Source organism: Hylobates moloch, unplaced genomic scaffold (genome assembly GCF_009828535.3).
Source record: "Hylobates moloch isolate HMO894 unplaced genomic scaffold, HMol_V3 SCAFFOLD_3, whole genome shotgun sequence".
In the NCBI taxonomy this organism is placed as follows: Eukaryota; Metazoa; Chordata; class Mammalia; order Primates; family Hylobatidae; genus Hylobates; species Hylobates moloch.
In genome coordinates, this window is record NW_026652278.1 from 90,533,728 (window position 1) to 90,556,928 (window position 23,201).

General features: G+C 39.7%; 1 protein-coding gene and 1 non-coding gene across 12 annotated transcripts in view; both read right to left on the reverse strand.

The window, feature by feature from the left end:
• CREM (cAMP responsive element modulator) overlaps positions 1 to 23,201 on the reverse strand; it is a 102,394-nt gene that overhangs the window by 68,171 nt on the left and 11,022 nt on the right. For 4 of the 11 annotated variants that reach the window (XM_032143369.2, XM_032143353.2, XM_032143583.2 and 1 more), the window contains exons 2-3: positions 13,983 to 14,080; positions 3,365 to 3,488 (exon numbers count right to left, since the gene is read on the reverse strand). The exons of 3 other annotated variants lie outside the window; for them this stretch is intronic. In XM_032143369.2, coding sequence (XP_031999260.1) covers positions 3,365 to 3,488; positions 13,983 to 14,026 — 168 coding nt within the window. In that variant the 5' untranslated portion in view covers positions 14,027 to 14,080. Of the gene's footprint in view, positions 1 to 3,364; positions 3,489 to 13,982; positions 14,081 to 23,091; positions 23,188 to 23,201 lie in introns of those variants that run through there. 4 more of the 11 variants (XM_058436546.1, XM_032143401.2, XM_058436544.1 and 1 more) reach the window with 3 other exon arrangements.
• On the reverse strand, positions 16,699 to 16,758 carry LOC116466174 (U7 small nuclear RNA). Its single transcript, XR_004247418.1, has one exon. It is a non-coding gene; the product is annotated as a U7 small nuclear RNA (small nuclear RNA).

Sequence of the window (23,201 nt, forward strand, 5' to 3'; positions counted from 1 at the left end):
GCTGCTGATGTCACAAGAACTTAAATGAGTAATTATGTTCAGAAAATTCTGACTGCTAAGAATTGTCTTCTAATTCTTCAAAAAATCATGATCCATGCATGGCATGGACGATAATTCTTAGTTAACTAAAATAATCCATGAGTCGGCATACAGATTACTTCTTAATCTCTATATTTCTAGAATGTGAAAGATAAAAACCATAGTTTCAGTTTGATCAAACACTTCAAACAGGCCAGGTGCAGTGGCTCACGCCAGTAATCCCAGCACTTTAGGAGGTCAAAGCAGGTGGATTGCTTGAGGTCAGGAGTTCAAAACTAGCCTGGCCAACATGGCATAACCCTGTCTCTAGTAAAAACACAAAAATCAGTTGGGCGTGGTGGTGGCACATGCCTGTAATCCCAGCTACTCGAGAGGCTGAGGTACAACAATCGTTGGAACCCGGGAGGTGGAGGTTGCAGTGAACGGAGGTTGCAGTGAGCAGAGGTTGCAGTGAGCCGAGATTGCACCACTGCATTCCAACGTGGGCAACAGAGTGAGACTGTCTCAAAAACAAAACAAAACAAAAACAACAACAAAAAAATACTTCTAACAATAGAAAATAGAAAAACAACAAAACTCCATGAATTTACTATCCAGATTTAATAACTATCAATATTTATTAGCATATAACATTATTTGAGATTTTTAAAGAAGCATTACAAATGTAAACATAGGCTTTTTCTAGTTCCTTGATTCTGCCTTCTCACAAGTCTCTATAATCTTCCATTTTATTCAAAACATTCCCAAATTTCCCACATCCCAGTTCTCACCCCTTTGTTTCACAAACCCATCTTTCTCTATTAGTTCAAGACAAATTTCTTAAAAGAGTCTACACTTCCAATTTCCACTTCCCCTCCTCTTACTTATTCTCTAACCTACTAAAACCTAGTTTCTGTCCACTGGTCTCCTATTCAATTCCAAGCCCTCAGAAACCTAAGGCTACTTTTCAGACTCCACATTACTTAACCTGTTGGCAACATTTTTTTTTTTTTTTTTGAGACAGGGTCTCACTCTGTCACCCAGGCTGGAGTGAAGTGGCTGCATCTTGGCTCACTGCAACCTCAGCCTCCTGGGTTCAAGCGATTCTCATGCCTCAGCCTCCCAAGCAGCTGGGACTACAGGCGTGTGCCACCATAACCACCTAGTTTTGTATTTTTAGTAGAGACAGGGTTTCTTCATGTTGGCCAGGCTGGTCTCGGACTCCTGGCCTCAAGCGATCCACCTGCTTTGGCCTCCCAAAGTACTGGGATTACAGATATGAGCCACTGCACCTGGCCACCAGTTGGCAATTTCTGAGTGAGGCTCACAGAGGTGGCTGTCACCCAGCCTGAAAGTCCTCAGAATTGCAAATTACCATATTTAAAAAATGGAAATCTATTGCTGGGACTTCAGCCCCAGAATTCTGGGGCAAAAGGCATCTGTAGAACTTAGTGAGCCAGGACCCACCTAGAGGGAAGTAGAGTCAAAAGGAAGAAAATGTACTTTTAGGCTGGGTACAAGAAGCTCATGCCTGTAATTCCAGCACTTTGGGAAGCTGAGGTGCAAGGACTGCTTCAGCACAGGAGTTTGAGACCAGCCTGGGCAATATAGTGAGAACTTGTCTCTACCAAAAAAAAAAAAAAAAAAAAAGTGCTTTCAACTACAATTTCAGCAAAGGGCAGAATTACTGACCAGAAACCATAGCTCTAAAAATTCTGGAAAATCCCAAAATCATGAAAAAAAGTATATGCTTTCTATTCTATTCTATTCTATTCACACAGACAAAAAGACTAAAGGAGCTACACCAAAATGTTAACAATGATTAAATCTCTGGATGTTAAGATCATGGATAGTTTTTATATTCTTCATTTTAATATTTATTTTCTACAATGAACATGCATTTTTTTAACAAGGGGGTGTGTGTGTGTATGTGTGTGTGTGTGTGTGTGTGTGTTTAAGCAAAAGGCCTGGCCTACATGCCTGTCTCTCAGTGTAACAAAAGGTGTTGCTAGGGAGATAGAGCTCTACAAAATACTGCAGAAAACCTCCAGGGAACGAGTGGGTGTTGGCAGCTTTAAAGAGGAAAGAAAAGCAGGCTGGGTGCACAGGAAAGGAGAGCTCTCACACCAGTCTGGCCTAATATAGCCCAAGAACTGCCTGGTGTTTCCCCTGGGCCTTCCAGTCAACCACCAGGTCCTTTTTATTCTCCCTTTAATGTACCACAAAGGTCTCACCACTGCTCTGTATCTCACGCTACTTTGACTCCACCAGGCACCCTGATGGTGTCTTCACTTCTGACTCACTGACTTTCAATTCCACCTCCACATGGCTACTAGTGTCAAAACTGAAAATATGGTGGGCACCTGAAAATATTTCAAGACTATTTAGAGTACAGTGTACTCTAAACCCTGAAATGTATACAATCCTCTGCTTACCTTTACTAGCTGGACTGCCCAGCCCAGACACCTGGCTCCAGTTAAACTCAATACCCATAGTTCCCTGCATATCCTATGCCCTGGCCTTGTGCCTCTGTGCACACTCTTCGCTCTGCCTAGAATATGCTTCCTCACCTTATCAACCTGGCAGACTCCTAATCATCCTTTGTGTCTAGCTCAAAGGAGATCAATAAAGCACTCCTAGTCAGCTGGCTGTTCCCTCTTCTGTAGGCCTTATTCATTTTCTACATAGTATTTTACAGCACTTCTTACCCTACTGGAATTATTGCTAAAATATCTGTCTACCCTACCAAACCATGAGATATTTAAGGCCTGAAACTACATATCCACATACATCCAGAATAATTAATTAGATACAGCAGACATTCAATAAATATTTGATGAACTAACAAATGTGTTTATTTTTACTATGTATTTTTACAGATATCTCAGAAATAAATGTTAGGATCTAGAAACAGGTGCTAACTGATACTGGTGACCTCTGAATGAAACCAATTCAAAGTTCGAGACCTAACTGAAAAGAAAGTAATGATCAAGACAAATATATATTGGGCAAATGGTAAGATTTCTGTCATCTTAACAGCTAAGGACATCAGAACTGTATCAATTTCGAATTAGCAACCCTCTCAAATCATACTTTGAGGATTACATATTCAGGAAGGGTTTTTGTCTTTCCTTCCACAGTGGTGGTGGCAATGGAGATGGGGCACTGCTGAATGTCTGTTAAAATGCAAGGCTAATTACAACACGTATCTTTTCTTCAAATCAGCAAGAACGGCTGATAACCAGGGAACATGGAAAATTTAAGATCAATGGCAAGAAAAGAGAACCTGTACCTAATTCTCATTTCCATATATTTTGACTTTCAACGGTGCCTGCCTATTGCCTACCTGAGCTAAAGCAGGGATTGAATTTTGGCCAGTCTGAGTCTGCACATGAGCAGACTTGCTCTCTGTCAAAGAAGCTGTTATACTTCCATCATGCTGGGATTCAACTGTTTCCATGGTCATTTGTCTGAAAAGACAATAAAAAGGAAGACAAATTAAGGCCCTATCTTCAGTATTTGGAAATATAGGTTGAATATCCTTAATCCAAAAACCCAAAATCTGAAATGCTCCAAAATCTGAAACTTTCTGAGCATTTACATGATGCCACAAAAAGAAAATTCCACATGTGACCTCATACTATGGCTCAAAACTTTGTATCCTGTACAAAATCATTAAAAATATTGTATAAAATTACTTTTAGACTATAAGGTGTATATGAAACATAAATGAATCTCGTGTCTAGACCTGGCTCTCATCCCCAAGGTAACTCATATGTATATGCAAATATTCTAAAATACAAAAAATTCCAAATTCTGAAACAATTCTGGTCCCAAGCATTTCAAATAAGGGATACTCAACCTGTACTGTTTTTACCCAGCTTTCTAATAACCATTTCTGACATCCAATTGTACTATCTGGTTTTTGTTTTCTTCAAGAAACAGGTCCAATAGTAGAGTCCTAAGTCTCTCAACTCATCTTTTCTGCTCACTGAATATGAACATTACCAACGGAGCACTGCAAAATGTCTCATGGAAACTACCTTATTTTAAAACTTATAAAGTCTTCCCGATCACTACTTTAACCCTGCTGTTTAGCATGAATGACTGGAAAATTAGGTTTTCTATTTTACATGAAAAGTATAAATATTCTATGATTCTTAAGGCCTAATAAACCTGCTTTATATTATGAGGTAGTGTGGAGGAATTCCTCCATCGTCTAAATTAAATGTATAATAATATAAAAATGTGTCTTGCTTTGTTATCGCTAAGTCGTTTCTGATAAACAAGCCCCAATTATTGAAAAAAGAGGACCTAATTTTTCCAGGAAAAACTTCTGATGTGATTTGAAGTTTGTGTATGAATTCAGTTTAAGTTAATGATTTCTATATGGACTCTTTTTAGAAGGCAAACTATATTATAATAAGTTTTACCCTGTTAAAGATAAAATATAAACAAAATAAACAAAATTAAAATTTAAAAACTTATAGAGGCCGGGTGCGGTGGCTCATGCCTGTAATCCCAGCACTTTGCTAAGCTGAGGCGGGCGGATCACGAGGTCAGGAGATTGAGACCATCCTGGCTAACACGGTGAAACCCCATCTCTACTAAAAATACAAAAAATTAGCCGGGCACCGCTGTGGTAGGCGCCCCTACTCCCAGCTACTCGGGAGGCTGAGGCAGGAGAATGGCGTGAACCCGGGAGGCAGAGCTTGCAGTGAGCCGAGATCACGCCACTGAACTCCAGCCTGGGCGACAGAGCGAGACCCTGTCTCAAAAAAAAAAAAACAAACTTATAGAAACTACTCCCTGCTGTTACACATCTTTTCAGCTGTCAATAATACAATGTTTTTTTTTCACCTTAGTCGAACTATACATCCAAAAAGTATATAGTCCACTTAGATCTTTGAATTAAAACATCCAAGTTGTTCTTCCAGATTTAATTAGTTACCAGATCCTACAGATCCTTCATCTACTGTCTTTGACTCCATACTGCCTTTTGCATTCCAGTAGCCATTACCCAAATCCAATCCTTCCATGCTCAAACCTGTCTGCTATCGTCTATACTACAGTTATTTTAATCCTTATAACTGACCAGAACAATTTAGAGCAATTATACCAAAATACAAACGTAGAGCCTACCATAGAAAAATGTCTTTCCCTTAATATTGCCTAATCCTTTATCTCTTTTCTTATAACTTCCCAGAGTGGCCTCTCCAATTCTAGGTAAGTATAGGTCATCATCACACATAAAGTATTAATTCCTACTGTTCTACTTTCGGTTATGTGAGCAGTTTCCAAAGAAAATACCTCAGGACATTAGTTCTGCAGGTCTAAAAAGGCATTATCTGGGGAAAAAGGGTAGGGAAAATGCTTTGTCAAAACGTTTTAAAGATTAAAAGGGTTTCTTTCCCACAGAACATCTCAAAAGCTTCAATCTGCTAGTGTATCTTGAGAAGGGTGAAGGGCACAGGTATAACAGACGGCATTTTCTAAAAGTATCTGACTACCAAGCAAACCCTTTTCCCACGAAGCATACCCTAGCAGGAGTATTTTGGAAACCACCTGGGAAATGTTGTCTTGTGCTATTTTTTATACCTTTGAAAGGCAAAAGCTTTCTTAAGGTTCTGCAACAACTTGGGTCTCAACTCAAAAATTATATGCCGAAAGGCCTTCCCCAGTAAACTCTATTTCATTCTAGAAACATTCATTTAGCATAGTCTACATGGCAGGCTCTGAAAATACAAAAGCAGATAAATCATGGCCCTTGCCCTGACAGAATCCATTAACTGCATGGTTGTTGGTTTCTCAAATTATGGTCCTTGGACAACTCGCATCAGAATTAACAAGAAGTATTTGTTGTAAAAAATGCAGAAGCTTAGGCTCAACCCCAAACCTAGTGAATCAAACCTTCTTGAGAATTTAACCTCTTATATGCAAACAATTCCAATACGTACTAAAATTTGAGAAACACAGTTTACTGGCAGGTCAGTAATTAAAGTAAATCACAAGTACAGTAATTTCTTTTCTTTTTTTTCCTTGAGGCAGAGTCTCGCTCTGTCAACCCAGGCTGGAGTGCAGAGGCATGATCTCGGCCCACTGCAACCTCTGCCTCCCAGGTTCCAGCAGTTCTCTGGCCTCAGCCTCCCACATAGCTGGGATTACTGGAGCATGCCCCCATGCCCAGCTATTTTGTATTTTTAGAAGAGACAGGGTTTCGCCATGTTGGCCACGCTGGTCTTCAACTCCTGACTTCAGGTGATCTGCCTGCCTTGGCCTCCCGAAGTGCTGGGATTACTAGGCGTGAGCCATTGCAACTGGCCGTAATTTCTTGAATCATGTGATGTATGTGATCCATGAAATGCTCTGGAAAACATAAGAGACTGACTACGTCTGCCAGAGAATGTGGTCATATGAGTTGTATATTGAAGGTTGAGTAGGATTTCACCAGGTAGAAAGGACAGGTCGACTATGAGAGGGAGGAAAGTACAGAGGATATCTGGGAAACAGAATAGCTGACTGGAGTAGAAAATCTGGGTGAGAGAAAGGGGGATAATTAGACTTAGTGGGGAAGAGACAGAGAAGGACTGGTACAAATAGGGCTGGAAAGGCTGCATGGAATTAAATTAGGAATAATACCTTTTTTTTTTTTTTTGAGACAGTGTCTCACTCTGTCACCCAGGCTGGAGTGCAGTGGCGCGATCTGGACTCACTGCAACCTCCACCTCCTGGGTTCAAGCGATTCTTCTGCCTCAGCCTCTCAAACATCTGGGATTACAGGCACGCGCCACCACACCCAGCTAATTTTTTGTATTTTTAGTAGACACGGGGTTTAACCATGTTGGCCAGGCTGGTCTCCAATTCCTGGCCTCAAGTGATCAGCCCACTTCAGCCTCCCAAAGTGCTAAGATTACAGGCATGAGCCACCATGCCCAGCCTGTGAGTTACAACTCAGTACCTTTTATAATAACTATCCTGAGTCATCAAAAAAAGGCTAATTATGTTCAGTATACTTTAAGGACAGAGGGGTACACACTGTAGAATCCAAGAAGTCTCCCATCAAAAAAAAGTTTTAATGATTAAAAAGATAAACTATTCAGGCCTCTATTTTTGAGATATGATAAAGGACAAACAGATTTCAAAATGTTTTATACATGAAAATGTCTTGATACGTACCATCTCATGCAATCATCTTAACTGGTCCATTTTTTTCTGGGGGCATTTCCCAGAGAGTTCAGTCCTTTGCCCTTTTCCTTTTGTCAATACTACAGAATTTTCCAATAATATGAATACTATGGCTTCTTCAATCCTATATGCAGATGGCTCCCAAATCTGTATTTACACACACCTCCCTCCCACTGAGCATCTCAACCTGGGGTTTTCATGGACACCTGTCCCCTCCCTTTTATTTCTTCTTTTAGTCAAGAGTATCGTCATCCATTCAGGCTCCAAAGCTAGAATCGTGTGTCTATATATAATCAGTCAGAACCAGATCAACCACAAAAAGCAACCCCACAAAGCTAAACATCAGTCAGGATGCCATGAGGCCTTGAGCCTTAGGGAGAAAGGCAGAGATGGAAGGTCAGCAGCCATCCCAACTCCTCCTCCTTACCAGAATTTAGCACTGGGCACTGTCCACTGTAACCTCCCATCGCCACACTGGACAAAGCAGTTGAGCTGCTTTTCCACACAGTTGCTGCTATCCACTCTGAAGACAATATATCACAGAAAATGGGTCTTGCCCTAAGCCACAACTAAACTGCAATGCCCCCTGCACCCATACCAGAATCACACTCAAATCACTAAGATATAAGCTCCTTCCATATTTCATCTTCACTCTCATAACTAGTGCTTCCTTTCCCTCCATAATACAACCCCTCACTCCTGTTCTCCTTCCAAACCCCAGCAATATGCTATCTGGAACTCCCAAAGCCTCTCAGCTGTCCTCTCAAGAGGGTACTGCACATCTTCCCACACCCAATCAAGGTCAGCATGTTGACTGGCCATCTGCTTTGTTCCCCAATGTTGCTTCCCACCTGTACCTCCTTTACTCCCTCGTAAAAACCCTTGTTCAACTGAGGCTCAAGGTCATCAGGTGTACCATCCTGAACCCATCCATAAGATAATCATCTACTCACCTCCAGGATGTAAACTGAAGACTCTGGCCCCTGATGTAACAGTCTTCGTCTTCACCATTCTGTCTATGTTCAACACTCAAAAGAAGACCTATCCCTTACCCAGATGCCTCAGATCAATGACTTACTTTATGCCACTTCAGCCATCTACTGCAGTGGTTGGCCACACCCTGGACATTGCCAATGTACAAACTGGTCCAGCTCTGAAAAAATTAATTCCAACATTCCACTTCGCCTACAACATCCTATCCTCCCATCTTATCCTCTCCCTTGACCACTCCCATCACACTTGTTATTCCAACACACTGAGATCTCCACACCACTTTCTCTCTGCCCATCCGCCTCCCTCTTTCTTCACTTCCTACCCTATTCAGCTAACATGGCTTCTCATTTTAATTACTGTTTCCCAGCCGGGCACAGTGGCTCACGTCTGTAATCCCAGCACTTTGGGAGGCCAGGACAGGCAGATCACGAGGTCAAGAGTTCAAGACCAGCCTGGCCAACATGGTGAAACTCCGTCTCTACTAAAAATACAAAAATTAGCCAGGTGTGGTGGCAGGCGCCTGTAATCCCAGCTACTTGGGAGGTGGAGGCAGGAGAATTGCTTGAACCTGGGAGGTGGAGGCTGCAGTAAGCCAAGATTGTGCTGCTGCTGTATATTCTTAGTAAGTACCAATCTTGGATAAAACCAACTCTTCATCTCCTCTATGCCTGCACCAAGGCAGATGAACAATACTGAATGAAATTATAAGACAGAATAAGCTATTGAGGCCAGGCACAGGGGCTCATGCCTGTAATCCCAACACTCTGGGGGACCAAGGCAGAAGGATCACACAAGCCTAGGAGTTCGAGACAAGACTGGGCAACATAGTGAGACCCCATATCCACATAAAAAACAAAGAAATTGGCTGGGCGTAGTGGTGGGCACCTGTAGTCCCAGCTACTCAGGAGGGTGAGGTGGAAGGATCACTTGAGCTCAGGAGGTCAAGACTGCAGTGCGCCATAATCGTGCCACTGCACTCCAGCCTGGGCGACAGAGCAAGACCCCATCTCTAAAAAAATAAAATAAATATAGCTATTAAATTCTTGGTTTTCAACCTCAAATGGGCGGCTAACTGATGGAGTTTGCCTACTTGGCTTACTAGCCCATTCTCCACAACTGTTTCAAATGTTCTCCCTCTTCTCAATCCCTGCATTTCTATACTGATTACATTCAATGAAAGCCCTTGCCTCCGGTCTCTAATGAGAATTCCATCAACTTCCCACAACCAAATCAACAAAGCTATTGACATCTACACTCACCATGTTCCCTTGCTTCCTGCCTCCTCCCCACTCTTAAAATACCTGTATCTGTTGTTTGGAGCCCATGCCCCAGGGGATTATACTATCAATTATTCTCTCCCCCTCTAACAGTTTTTTCCGGTAAAGACTTAAAAACACATTCACGTCTCTCCCATCTCACAACTTACACTCATAGCCACAAATCCACTGGATCAGAAATCTCTCGAGCTATTCCCTTGAACCTCTCTTCCCCTTCTCACTGCTGAACTACTTGAAAGAATTGCCAACACTACTACCTCCGTTACTTCACATCCCACATACTCCTAGACACCCCCAAGTTTAGAGAGGTTTCTGCCTGTAAAACGTCTCTAGAAATGGTAACTCATCTCTGTCACTAAATCCAATGTACATTTTAAATCCTACCTTTTGTTTGATCCCTCAGCAGCATTCAAACTGTTGACATCTTCCTTCTTGACACTGTCTCAGTGTTCTGATACTACGTTTTCCTCTTCTCATCTGATTCGCTGACAATTCCTCCACAACCTCCTCTGACAATTCCTTCCCTTCCTCAATGTTAACCTTCAACACTGCATGTCTTCAGGACTCTGCTTAGCTTTCTTGCCTCACTCTCAAATCTCTCCCTACTTCACATGGTCTGTTTCTCTGAATTCAAGTGCCAGATTTAAACCCATGACTCTAGGTGAGACGTCTCTTCTGAATTCCAAAATCCAATATGCAAATCCCTGTTTAACATCTCTAAACACACGTCCTGCAGGAACCTCAAAATCAGTGGGTCCAGAACTAAACTCCTCTTCTTCCACAAACTTTCTACCCTTCTGAGTTTCCTATCTCAGGAAATGGGACCCCACCATCCAACCAATTGTTCAAGCCAGAAACCCCTGAAACTCTCTGTCATTCCACACAGCATCATCACCAGGTATCATGATTCTACCTTCTAAATAACAATTAAGTCTCCTTCTCTACCTTTCCACAGCCACCACTCTACCTCCTGGCTCCAATCCATGCCAATAGTTATGTTTCTAAAACATGTATTTCTGCTTAAAACACTTCTTTGCTTAAAACTCTTCAGTAGCTTCCTATTGACTACAGGATAAAATCCAAACTTCTAATTCTCCTAACTATAACCATCATTTATTGAGAGTTTATCATGTGGTAAGTGCCTGGTAGTTTTGATTAACAACTCTATAAGATCACTATCATCAGCTCTTCCAGCCTGGGCAACAGAGTGAGACTGTCTCAAAAAATAAAAAATAATTAGTTCTTCTTTTAGAAATAAGGAAAAAGAGACTTAGGGAGGTTAAGAATTTGATCTTACCACAAAGGTATTAAGTGGCATAGCCAGGTTTTCAACCAAGGTCTTTTTCCAAAGTCCATATACTCCATTACTAAACCACACTGCCATTCGATCTCTTTCACAATGTGACCCATTTTAGTTCTACAGCCTTATCTCCAGTCCCTCTACTCTTTCCAACACACTGCATGCCAGCCTCCTAATCAGACATTTTTTCAAGTACATATCTTACTCTCCCAGTTTTAATCTTTTACATCTAATCTCCCCTCTTCCTGAAATGCCCTTTACCCTTCTTTGTCCAACTGGCAAATTCTCACTAGTCTGTCGAGGCCTGGTTCGAGGACACCAACTTTCAAAGGCCTATTCTAATAGCCCTGGGCAGAATTAGTTATTCTCTTTTGAGTTCCCAAAGCATTTTACAAGTCTGTTATAACACTTGTGTAGCATATAATACATGTATTCACTCAAGAGCGTGAGCAACTCAGGGACAGGGAATCCCATCTTATAGATTTCCATGCATTCCCAGTGCCTAGTACAGTATATGCTAAATAAACCAATTAATCAATTATCCTGGAAGACTGCAACTGTCAGGTGTTATTATAATAATAAAAATAATGTTCAGAGAGATTAAAGGACTTTTACAGGGAACATAATAGGTAGCATGATGAGGGATGAAAAAGAGGTGTTGTGACTGTGACTCCAGGGTTCCTTCCACAGTCAGTGCCCTGTGAATTACAGTTTGGACAACATTTTACGATGATGATGTGTTTTGGAGTATGCTGCAATTGTTGTCGCAATCTCACTCAGATATGCTTTCTCTTTCATACCAAATGTATGGACTGTAATTTTATTCCATTTGTATTCTGCCAGAGTACCTAGCACGGTGTTCAGTTCATGCCATTTAGTAAAAGTTTGATACTAAAATTATTTTTTTGAAGGTAAAAATCATCTACAAAAAAGGTCAATACTAGCAATTTAAAATAGATATGCTATTTCAAGCCAGTTTATTCTGCAGATTTATATCCAAATCTGCAGATTTATTCTGCAGATTTATACCCTCCAGTACAACCTCCTAAACCCACTAAAACCCAATTCCTATACAGGACTCAGTGCAGAAGATTTAACTAACATTTCAGTGCTCAACATGGGTCAAGCACTGTACCAGGCATTTTTCAGGCACTATCTCAGCAGAAATGCAGGACCCCAAACTCAGCTGTAAATGATGTACATACAACATTAACAGCTATAAATCCGCCACAGCTGCTCCAGATAGAATTTATAGAGTCCATTATAATCTTACAATATTCACTATATAATTTATAGCTAAATAAAATTGAAGAGATGTCTCATAGAATATATTTCCCCAAATCTCACTTTCTATATTAAACATAGTTGTGATAATATTAAATAAACATAGTTGTACTAAAACTAATAGTCTTCAATTAACTATGTAGTATTTTAATCTTAAACAATAATCCTTTTTAGAGAGAGAAGAACCAACGGGCAATTATGAATTACAAAATAATTAAAAATAAAAACATGTAAGGATAAAAACAATAAAAACTAAAACAAAACAATAAAAACTAAAACAAACAAAAAAGTTCACTAAGCACTATAAATTAACAACAAGCAAAATACTGGCAAATATTTGGTTCCACAGTTCTAAAAAACAGGTAAAAATTTGTTCAAATGGTGGCTGGGCATGGTGGCTCATGCCTGTAATCCTAGCACTTTGGGAGGGCTAGGCAGGTGGATCACCCGAGGTCAGGAGTTTGAGACCAGCTTGGTCAATATGGTGAAACTCCCTCTACTAATAATACAAAAATTAGCTGGGTGTGGTGGCATGCGCCTATAATCCCAGCTACTCCAGGGCTGAGGCACAAGAATCACTTGAACCTGGGAGACAGAGGTTGCAGTGAGCCAAGATTGTGCCACTGCAATCCAGCCTGGGCAACAGAGTGAAACTGTGTCTCGAAAAAAAAAAAAATTGCTAAAATGGAGATATTTAAATTTACAAACAACTAATAATAGCAGGAACATTATTTTCTTTTGAAGTTAAATATTTCTTCTGAAATCTCCTTTATATTATTTAGCAAACTTTGATAGAAAAGCAAAAATTATCCCAACCTGTTTTGAATATATTGGGATCCAAATTAATAAAACATTAATATATCTATTTAAAAAAATAGGACCCTCCATTAAAACAATTTTTTTTTCTAAGAGACAGGATCTTGCTATGTTACCCAGGCTGGTCTTCTCTTTTCTCTTTTTTTTTTTTTCCCCTAGGCTGGTCTTTAACACCTGGCCTCAAGCAATTCTCCTACCTTGGCCTCCCAAAGTGCTGGGATTACAGGTTAAGCCACTGCACCCGGCCTAAAAAAAATTTTTTTTAATAAAAAAGTTTTAATATAAAATAAAAAAAATTAGCCGGGTATGGTGGCACCCTGTAATCCCAGCTACTCAAGTGGCTGAGGCAGGAGAATCCCTTGAACCTGGGAGGCAGAGGTTGCAGTGAGCCAAGATCGTGCCATTGCACTCCAGCCTGGGTAACAGAGTGAGACTCTGTCTCCAAAAAAAAAAAAAAAAATTCTAAAATTTTAGTTGTATCCAATTTTCAAAGACAAATTACATTGCAGAGGAAGTGCATTACCCTTGAAAAAATTTTTTATCTCTTCTAAAAATAGAATCCAATTGGAAAAGGAAGTTATTAAAGTTGTTTCTATTCTTTTAAATAACTTTACAAAAAGTGGAAAATCAATTTTCTCTCTAGGGCTATATCCAACTAATGAAACAGAACGTCTCTGAAAGTAATCAAAAGAAAACTTGAAAAATTCTATTTGGATATTTGTAAAACATTGGTAGAGACTTTCTTCTGTTTTAAAAGGTTAAGTACAAGTATGGCCAAAAGGCCAGGAGGAAGAATAAAACCCTGGGGATTCTTCGAATTCGACAATTCCACTTGACTATTGACATCCTCATATTGGTCTACTTCCTAAATGAAAAGATTAGTACTTAGCATAAGTCAACTGACATACTGACACATCTCCTATAGCGCCTAGGATGGTACACAGTAGATGGTGCCTTAAGTGAATGGCTGAATAATTTGAGTATATATTATAATACAATATATATACACATACATATATGTATGTGTACATCTATATATCAATTTATTCATCACGAAATTTAAGCTAAGTAGAATTTTCAAAAGAACAGAAAAACGTACATCTACCTACCTCGGATTTGTCTTAATATATTTTTTCCTTGCACATTTGCTCATTGTTAAGACAACTGTAATCAATGCTTTCCTCCTTTCCCGTTTTCTTTATTTATCCTGCAGTAAAATTATAATGTTGAATTGGGAGATTGTAACATTTCACTTCAAAAAACTCTCAAATTAAATTTTATTTAAATTAAAAACTCTCAACACGAGGCCAGGAAGAATATTCTAATTTCTATAAAACTAAAAATACAAAATAACCCCCTAACCCAAAAAAAAAAAAAAAAAAAAAAAAGACTAGAAAGCTAAAAACAGCCCTGGACGGTTTTTTTGTCAATCTTACTTCTACTGTATTTTTCTTATCTTCCTAGGGAAAAAAATTGACAAAACTTAAATGATACACTATTTTTCTGATTATTTTCTTTTTTTTTTTTTTTTTTTTTTTTTTTTTTTTTGAGACGGAGTCTCGCTCTGTCGCCCAGGCTGGAGTGCAGTGGCGTGATCTCGGCTCACTGCAAGCTCCGCCTCCCGGGTTCACGCCATTCTCCTGCCTCAGCCTCTCCGAGTAGCTGGGACTACAGGTGCCCGCCACCACGCCCGGCTAATTTTTTTTTTGTAATTTTAGTAGAGACGGGGTTTCACCGTGGTCTCGATCTCCTGACCTCTTGATCCGCCCGCCTCGGCCTCCCAAAGTGCTGGGATTACAAGCGTGAGCCACCGCGCCCGGCCTGATTATTTTCTACTGAAAAGAAAGCAGTGCTATCTAAATCATCTAATACACACTAAGTATAGCTCATAGGTATCAGCTCTATTTTTAAGAAGTAATGATCATTTAATAAACTTAATGAATTTATTATTTCCTTATATTTCACTCCAATGCAACAAAATTTTCATTTACCTTAAATTCCAACTTGGGTTTTCGTCACAAAATTAAACTCCAAACAAAATAAGTTTATTCAAAACGTCCTTCTGATAGCCTTCAATCCATTAAAAAACCTAGTTTAGACACTGTAGCAATCAAACTCCCTTTATTTTTTTACTAATATCTTTAAAAATATATATTTGACATGTGGAATGAAGTAAAACTGGCAAAGACAAAGACAAAAGAACATTTGAGCCAGACGTGGTGGCTCACACCTGTAATCCCAGCACTGTGGGAGGCTGAGGCAGCAGGTTTGCTTGAACCCAGGAGTTTGAGACAAGCCTTGGCAACATAGTGAGACCTTGTCTCTACAAGAAAACTGACCAGGTATGGTGGCACAGGCCTGGACTCCCAGCTACTCAGGGGGCTGAGGTGGGAGAATCACTTGAGCGCAGACAGTTGAGGCTGCAATGGGCCATATTCGCACCTCTGTATTCCAGCCGAGGTGACAGAGCAAGACCATTCACAGACCTAAACTCTTTTGAGACAGAGTCTCAAAAAAAAAAAAAAAAAAAAAAATCTGAGAGTCCTTAATTTCTTTTAGAGCTGGAGAAAACAATCGTGCTCATCCCTAAGTAACCTCTAGACCCCTCTGCCAGCAACAGCAGTGCTTAGACAGACACACTGCTTTCAGAGTTCCCTCCTAAGGGTTCCTCTAAATGATGTCATACAATCCTGGTCAAATTTGGAACTGTAGGCAGCAGGCAGGTTTATCAAACCTCACTAAGGGCACTAAGGTGATGGTTACTACTGCTACCATGTGCCCCCAGCATAGGGACAAGACACAGTAGGGCATTTGAACAGGCTCCTCACAACAGGAACAAAAAGCAGAACTGATGCCATTCTGAGATTAAACCTTATTCTGTTATACTACACTATCATTTTACATAGGAACATCTTATGCTCCTTAAAAACCATATAACCCATTAGATGCCACCCCCTCATACTAGACACTGGGGCACTGTAGGAGACACCTCTCCAGGAGCCTGCAATCTAAAGGGGGGGCAGATGTGTCAATAAAATAATAATAGCACTTGAACAATAATGATAATCACAGCACTATATCATAGAAACAAATGCCAATGTCTGTACTTCACTTGGAAATATTTTATTTGCTGAATAAGTAAAACATTCTTGTGGTTCAAAACTTTAAAACTAGAAAAAGGTATTCAGAGAAGTCCAGGAACAGCCTCCCACTTCCTCTTCCTAGAGGTAACCAGCACTGAAGAAAACACCAGCTTCCGGCCATGGGAGCCACGGGATATCAAAGAGAAAAACTAGCCTCATACCCGAATAATGACAAGATAAACTTGACCCTGACTCAGGATGATCAGAGACTTACTTCATTCCAACTATTCTCCACAAGGTCACCAATGAATGCTTGCCTGCTTGCCAAATCTAAAAGGATGCTTTCTAGTCCCCATCTTCCTCAATACCCCTACAGCATTTCCCCCTCTATTTGAAACTGTACTCTTTGAATTCTTTATGACATTACTTTCATGCTTTTCTTCCAAATTATCTAGCCTTTTGTTCTATCTTCTTTGGTTCATTTTTTTTTTAATGTCTCTCTTTTTAATGTTTTTTTTTCCAGAAATAGGTATCACTATGTTGCCCAGGCTGGTCTCAAACTCCTAGCTTCAAGCAATCCTCCCACCATAGCCTCCCAAAGTGTTGGGATTACAGGCATAAGCCACTGTACTCAGCTCTCCAGTTACAATTTCTAAGCAGATCTCCTTATACCTAAATGCCCAAAGGATACTGATATATCCTGTATACTACCAATCTACCAATTTTCTTTTTTTGGGGGGTGGAGGGCATTCTGGCAAAAACCGGAGAGCCTGCTAGACAAATTCTAAGAGCTGTAACACTTATATACTACCAATTTTCTACAGGAATAATTTTCTACAGGAATAAAACACTTCTAATAAATTAAAACACTTATATACTACCAATTTTCTACGGGAATAATTTAAAAGTCCCATCTGCCAAGGGACTCTTAAGCTTTAGCTTTTAGAGCAGAAAGGCATATTTTAGATCAATTTGTTATAGGCAAGTAATAACTTATAAGAAGAAATGAGACCCAAAATTATTTTGCCTGGTTATGGATTTCTCTGCCATATTTTGAAGGCCATCTAATACACTGATAAAAACTTTATTAGGTATGATTACAAAAACAACAGTTGGCATTCACCTTACTTTCACCAGTATGTTGCTCTACTCACCCTGTGGTGCAACAGCTTCAATTAATTTGTTTCCTTTTTTTTTTTTTTTTTGAGACTGAGTCTTGCTCTGTCGCCCAGGCTGGAGTGCAGTGGCATCATCTCAGCTCACTGCAAAATCCACGTCCCAGGTTCAAGCAGTTCTCATGCCTCAGCCTCCCAAGTAGCTGGGATTACAGGCACATGCCACCATGCTCGGCTAATTTTTGTATTTTTAGTAGAGATGGTGTTTCACCATTTTGGCCAGGCTGGTCTCGAACCCTTGACTTCAAATGATCCACCTGCCTCGGCCTCCCAAAGTGCTGGGATTACAGGCTTGAGCCATCGTGCCAGGCTCAATTTCATTGCTGTCAGTATCCTTCAATATATAGCTTTCTATACAAATGATATTTAAAATATGTTGATTATGCTATAAAGGACATTTTGGGAACAAATGGTGAAATCTGAATATGGGATTATATATTACAGAGAGGGTAATAAAGCAAATGTTGGAAAATGCTCATATAATATAAGCAAACAAATACAATATGCTGATAGAGAAAAGATACTATTAAATTAACACTTAAAAATGTTGAGGCCAGGCACGGTGGCTCACCCCTGTAATCCCAGCACTTTGGAAGGCCGGGGTGGGCAGATCGCCTGAGGTCAAGAGTTCAAGACCAGCCTGGCCAACATGGCGAAACCCTGTCTCTACTAAAAATACAAAAATTAGCCAGGCGTGATGGCATGCGCCTGTAATCCCAGCTCCTTGGGAGGGTGAGGCAGGAGAACTGCTTGAACCTAAGAGGCAGAGGTTGCAGTGAGCCAAGATCGTGCCCCTGCACTCCAGCCTGGGCAACAGAGCGAGACTCTCATTTAAAAAAAAAAAATTACAAAAATGAGCCAGGATGGTGGTGTGTGCCTATAATCCCAGCTACTCTGGAGGCTGAGGCAAGAGAATCACTTGAACACAGGAGGCAGAAATTGTAGTGAGCCAAGATAGCATCACTGCACTCTAGCCAGGGCAACAGAGCTGTCTCAAAAAAAAAAAAAAAATCTTTTATCTGCTGTGGTTACATTAATACCTTAATGTAACTTTCTGGAAAAACTAGGTATATATAAGAATTACACTTCTTGGGCAAGTTTACTAGAATACCAAAGTCTACTTAACCAATTTCCAGCTCTCCATATTAACAGTGTTCTCCACTCCTGTGAAGCCTACAGTATAGCTAATGCCCACCATATTCTCTAGTGTGCCCAGGCACTTGTGTTCACTCCAACAGGGATAGGTGCTTACCAAGAGTTAGTTGTGTTTGTCACCAAACCTGATTGTGCCAGCTATACTTGTTGCAATTTTGTAATTTTGTTAAATAGTACATTAGATGAAATGACTAAGTAGATTAAATGATTCAAAAAGAGAACTGTTTCTCTGAAGACTAAGCTGAATGCTTTGGAAAGACAATAAAGACAGTTTTGCTTTTTCTGCTTAAAAAAAAAGCTGCTTTTGGCCAGGCGCCATGGCTCACGCCTGTAATCCCAGCATTTTCGGAGGCCAAGGCGGGTGGATTACATGAGGTCAGGAGTTCGAGACCAGCCTGGCCAACATGGTGAAACCCTATCTCTGCAAAAAATACAGAAATTAGCCAGGCACGGTGGCAGGCACTTGTAATCCCAGCTACTTGGGAGGCTGAGGCAGAAGAATCTGGGAGGTGAAGGCTGCAGTGAGCCGAGATTGCTCCACTGCACTCCAGCCTGGGCGACAAAGTGAGACTCTGTCTCAAAAAAAAAAAAAAAAAAAAAATCTGCTTTTGGACTAGATATTACAATTGGAGATAACTATGAAATACAGGAAATATTAAATTAAGAATTCTTTATAAGACACTTGCCAAACAATCTAAGTTCTTACTCCACTTTCAAAAACCCAAAAATGTAAACTGTAAATTATGCATTATTGAGATGGTTTCTAAAAGAAAGGCTAAAAAAAAAAGAAAAAGAATAAGAAAACCTGAAAGCACTACAACTAGCATACCCCCCAAAAAAAGAAAAGAATGTGGAATAAAAGGTATCATACCTTTTACAGAAGCAAGAAGAGAAAGAGAACACAGAGAAATACAATCTGTTTATTTGGTTCTGTGATGAAGCAAGGTTTTTGTTCTTTGCAAAAGTAGATATCCACAGGTTAACTGTAATTTAAGTAGCAAGAGCAATAAAGTTTGAAAGATAAAGGAGAATATGAAGCTCATATTGTAAAGTTGGTCCTTCTCAACCAAGTCGATTAAAAAATTAAGAGAAGGTGGGACTAGTTATGAGAAATAATTCCAAACAGCCATATAGCTGAAATTGACAGGGATGAGACTATGGTTATGCATTTTAGGGGAAGATGAGTACAGGAAAAACAATAGAGAAAGCAGTACCATGAAATTACACCATTGGTCTTATACTCTTTATGAAGCAAAGTAACAGTAACTTTCAAAAAATAATCTTTACACTTTCGTGTAAAAACAGAATAGCCAAGAGGGATACTCATAAATAAATATTCCAAACACTGGTAAATGTCTTTAATATTTCAAACATGAATTATACATAAATTCAGGAGGCTCTCTAATATAGATTCACGGCTTCTCCAATTTAATTGCCTGAGACACCTGTTATTATTTAAGAAATCTTAACTCTTTACTAAAATCACTAAAGGATTAGCTATTCAATAAGTGTCTCTTTTTCAATTCATTTCCAACATGCTGCCTGCTTTTGGCTATTTCACAGTAAATGAACTACAGAATGCGCTGCTGAGGAGGAAATGAAGAATGAAATTCAAATAATCATGGCCTATCTCCATCCTTTCAAACACCTCCCTCCCCCACCACCACCACTACTTCATGTGAAACCTTTTTTTTTTTTTTTTTTGAGACACAGTCTCGCTCTGTCACCCAGGCTGGAGTGCAGTAGCATGATCTCGGCTCACTGCAACCTCCGACTCCTGAGTTCAAGCAATTCTCCTGCCTCAGCCTCCTGAGTAGCTGGGATTACAGGTACGAGCCACCATGCCCAACTAATTTTTGTATTTTTAGTAGAGATGGGGTTTCACCATGTTTGGTCAGGCTGGTCTCGTGATCCGCCTGCCTCCGCCTCTCAAAGCACTGGGATTACAGGCGTGAGCCACTGCACCCGGCCAATGTGAAACCAAATTTTTAAACTTTTGAGGGAGTTACTTGCTTGACTAGAATCACTGTAAGGTTGTTTTGTTTTGTTTTCAATAGCATGCTTCTTTACTGCACATTAAGTACATTAGAAAACACTCATCTACATATTAAGTATAAATGCATTAACTACTAGATAGTAAATCTGACAAAGTAGATAAACTACCTGAATTAGCTTAAGATCAGAAAAAAGAATTTTACCATTATTTTACTTACCTAGATTGGTCCTATCTTATACATCTGAACAAAACCTGTATCTTTCTAAGTGCAGAAACATGCCTATTTTACTCCTCCAGAAATTTTAAGAGTAAAAACATTCCAAGCACCCATATTCAGTAACGTGGGTCTTTATGTGTGATATAGTTGTCATAATTCCAAAGTGGATACTTTCACCATAATCAGTGCTAGGATATAAATTCCAGTTAAAAACATTTCTAACCAAAAAAAAAAAATCATTTTTTGTGCTATCAATAAAAAAATCATTTTTTGTGCTATCAAAAAAATTGAGATTAAGAATATAAACAAAACTATCTGCTATTTTGCTATTCTAAGCTGGATGATTTAAGTCTGCTATGTTTAAAAAAATACAAAAAAAACCCTTTACTAAGATAACTTTAAAGACACTGAGTTTATTTTGTGAAATTCTCAGGGAAATATTAGCATCACATTAGCTCCACTCTTAAATGTTCACAGGATTTTATTAGTATCATGACATTTAAATGGCCTGGTTATACTACTGTTTAGAAAACATGCACAAAGATGTTTCTCATTTGTGGAGATCTGAGAGACTTCAAAAAGTCTGACAAGAGGATGAGTTGCTAGTAAGGTTTTCTTAGAGGTAAGCATCCTTCCTGACCAATGAGATAGTTATTTAAGCAGTCTTTAAGCAAAACTACCACATAGTTTTATAGCCTATGCATTTCCTCTACTTATAAAAACTACTTCACACACACGTTGCCAGTAATTTCCTCTATCACTCCTAGGAAGGCCTGTCATGAAATGTGCAAATAGATATCATTTTACTTTGTAAACCTTGCTATAACTGAATTACAGTTATACTTCACTTAATAATGGGGATACGTTCTTAGAAATATTAGGCAACTTCATTCTGCGAACGTTGTAAACTGCTCTTAAACAAACCTAGATGGCGCAACCGACTACACACCTATGCCAAATGGGATAGCCTGTTGCTCCTAGGCTACAAAACTTGTACAGCATGTTACTGTACTATATACTGCAGGCGATTAGAACACAGTGGAATGTATTTGTGTCTAAACATACCTAAACATAGAAAAAAGGTAATACTCTGCCCTCTGACATTAGGACAGCTAGGACATCACTAGGTAACAGGAATTCTTCAGCTCCATTATAATCTTATGGGACATATATGTGGTCCATCATTGACCAAAACATCATTTTTCAGTGCAAGACTTAAGGCATTTCCATAAGCAGTATCAAGAAAAATTTCCACTAATGATATCCTTAGGTTTTCTTCTTTGTTCTTGCTTATTCTCTACTGGATATACAGTATCAGAAGATGAAAACATATGAGTAAAAGCATTTATTCTTAAGAACAGCACAGTATTGTGGAGTTCCCATTGCAAAAGGTATTTAAAATGTATTGTCTAAAAGCAGATTATTAACATAATTATTTAAAATGTTCATTTTTATCTATTGTGTAATGAGATACATTTTTCCTAAAATGTTTTTTTTGTTTTTTTTTGAGACGGAGTTCGGCTCTTGTTGCGCAGGCTGGGGTGCAATGGCTTGATCTTGGCTCACTGCACCCTCTGCCTCCTGGGTTCAAGCGATTCTCCAGTCTCAGCTTCCCAAGTAGCCGGAATTACAGGCATGGGCCACCATGTCCGGCTAATTTTGTATTTTTAGTAGAGATGGGGTTTCTCCATGTTGGTTAGGCTGGTCTTGAACTCCGGACCTCAGGTGATCCGCCTGCCTCAGCCTCCCAAAATGCTGGGATTACAGGCGTGAGCCACCACGCCCAGCCTAAAATGGGTTTTTAAGTTCCTGTGTTGATAATATCAAAACTATATTCAAGGCCGGGCGCGGTGGCTCACGCTTGTAATCCCAGCACTTTGGGAGGCCGAGGCGGGCGGATCACGAGGTCAGGAGATCGAGACCACGGTGAAACCCCGTCTCTACTAAAAATACAAAAAAAATTAGCCGGGCGTGGTGGCGGGCGCCTGTAGTCCCAGCTACTCGGAGAGGCTGAGGCAGGAGAATGGCGCGATCTCGGCTCACTGCAAGCTCCGCCTCCCGGGTTCACGCCATTCTCTAAAAAAAAAAAAAAAAAAAAAACTATATTCAATGTACAATAATAATTATTTTCAAAGCTGACTTTTACATATGGAATCCATCAGTTTACTTAAGCAGAAACAATAAAATTCAATATTTCAGGCTTATTTCCTTACCAATGTTGATAAGGAAATATAAAAATATCAATGGTTCTAAAACTGCTCTAAAAAATAACGTCTCTCAATGGTTCAGCTATTAAGTGTTTGCACTGTTCAGTTTTATTTTAAGAAGTCTATCTAAAAGGAACAGGACATTTGAGAGCTTTTCAGTAGGAATATCCACTTCAACAATAAACCTAGCTCAATCTTCTGGCCCAATACTTAATTTGCAGGCAATACAACTTGGGAGAAAAAGGATAAGAACTACATGTCTATATTGGTAAAGATTCAGTCAGGATTCCTCATATATGTTAATAATTCAAAACTCTTCCCTACTTTTCATGAAATGGTCATAACCCTAAGCAAGATTTTGTATTTTGATTAGGCAGTGACTCACCGGAGTAGGAAAACGGAATACAGCCTATTAACTATGGATTCCTGGCCGGGCGCGGTGGCTCACGCTTGTAATCCCAGCACTTTGGGAGGCCGAGGCGGGCGGATCACGAG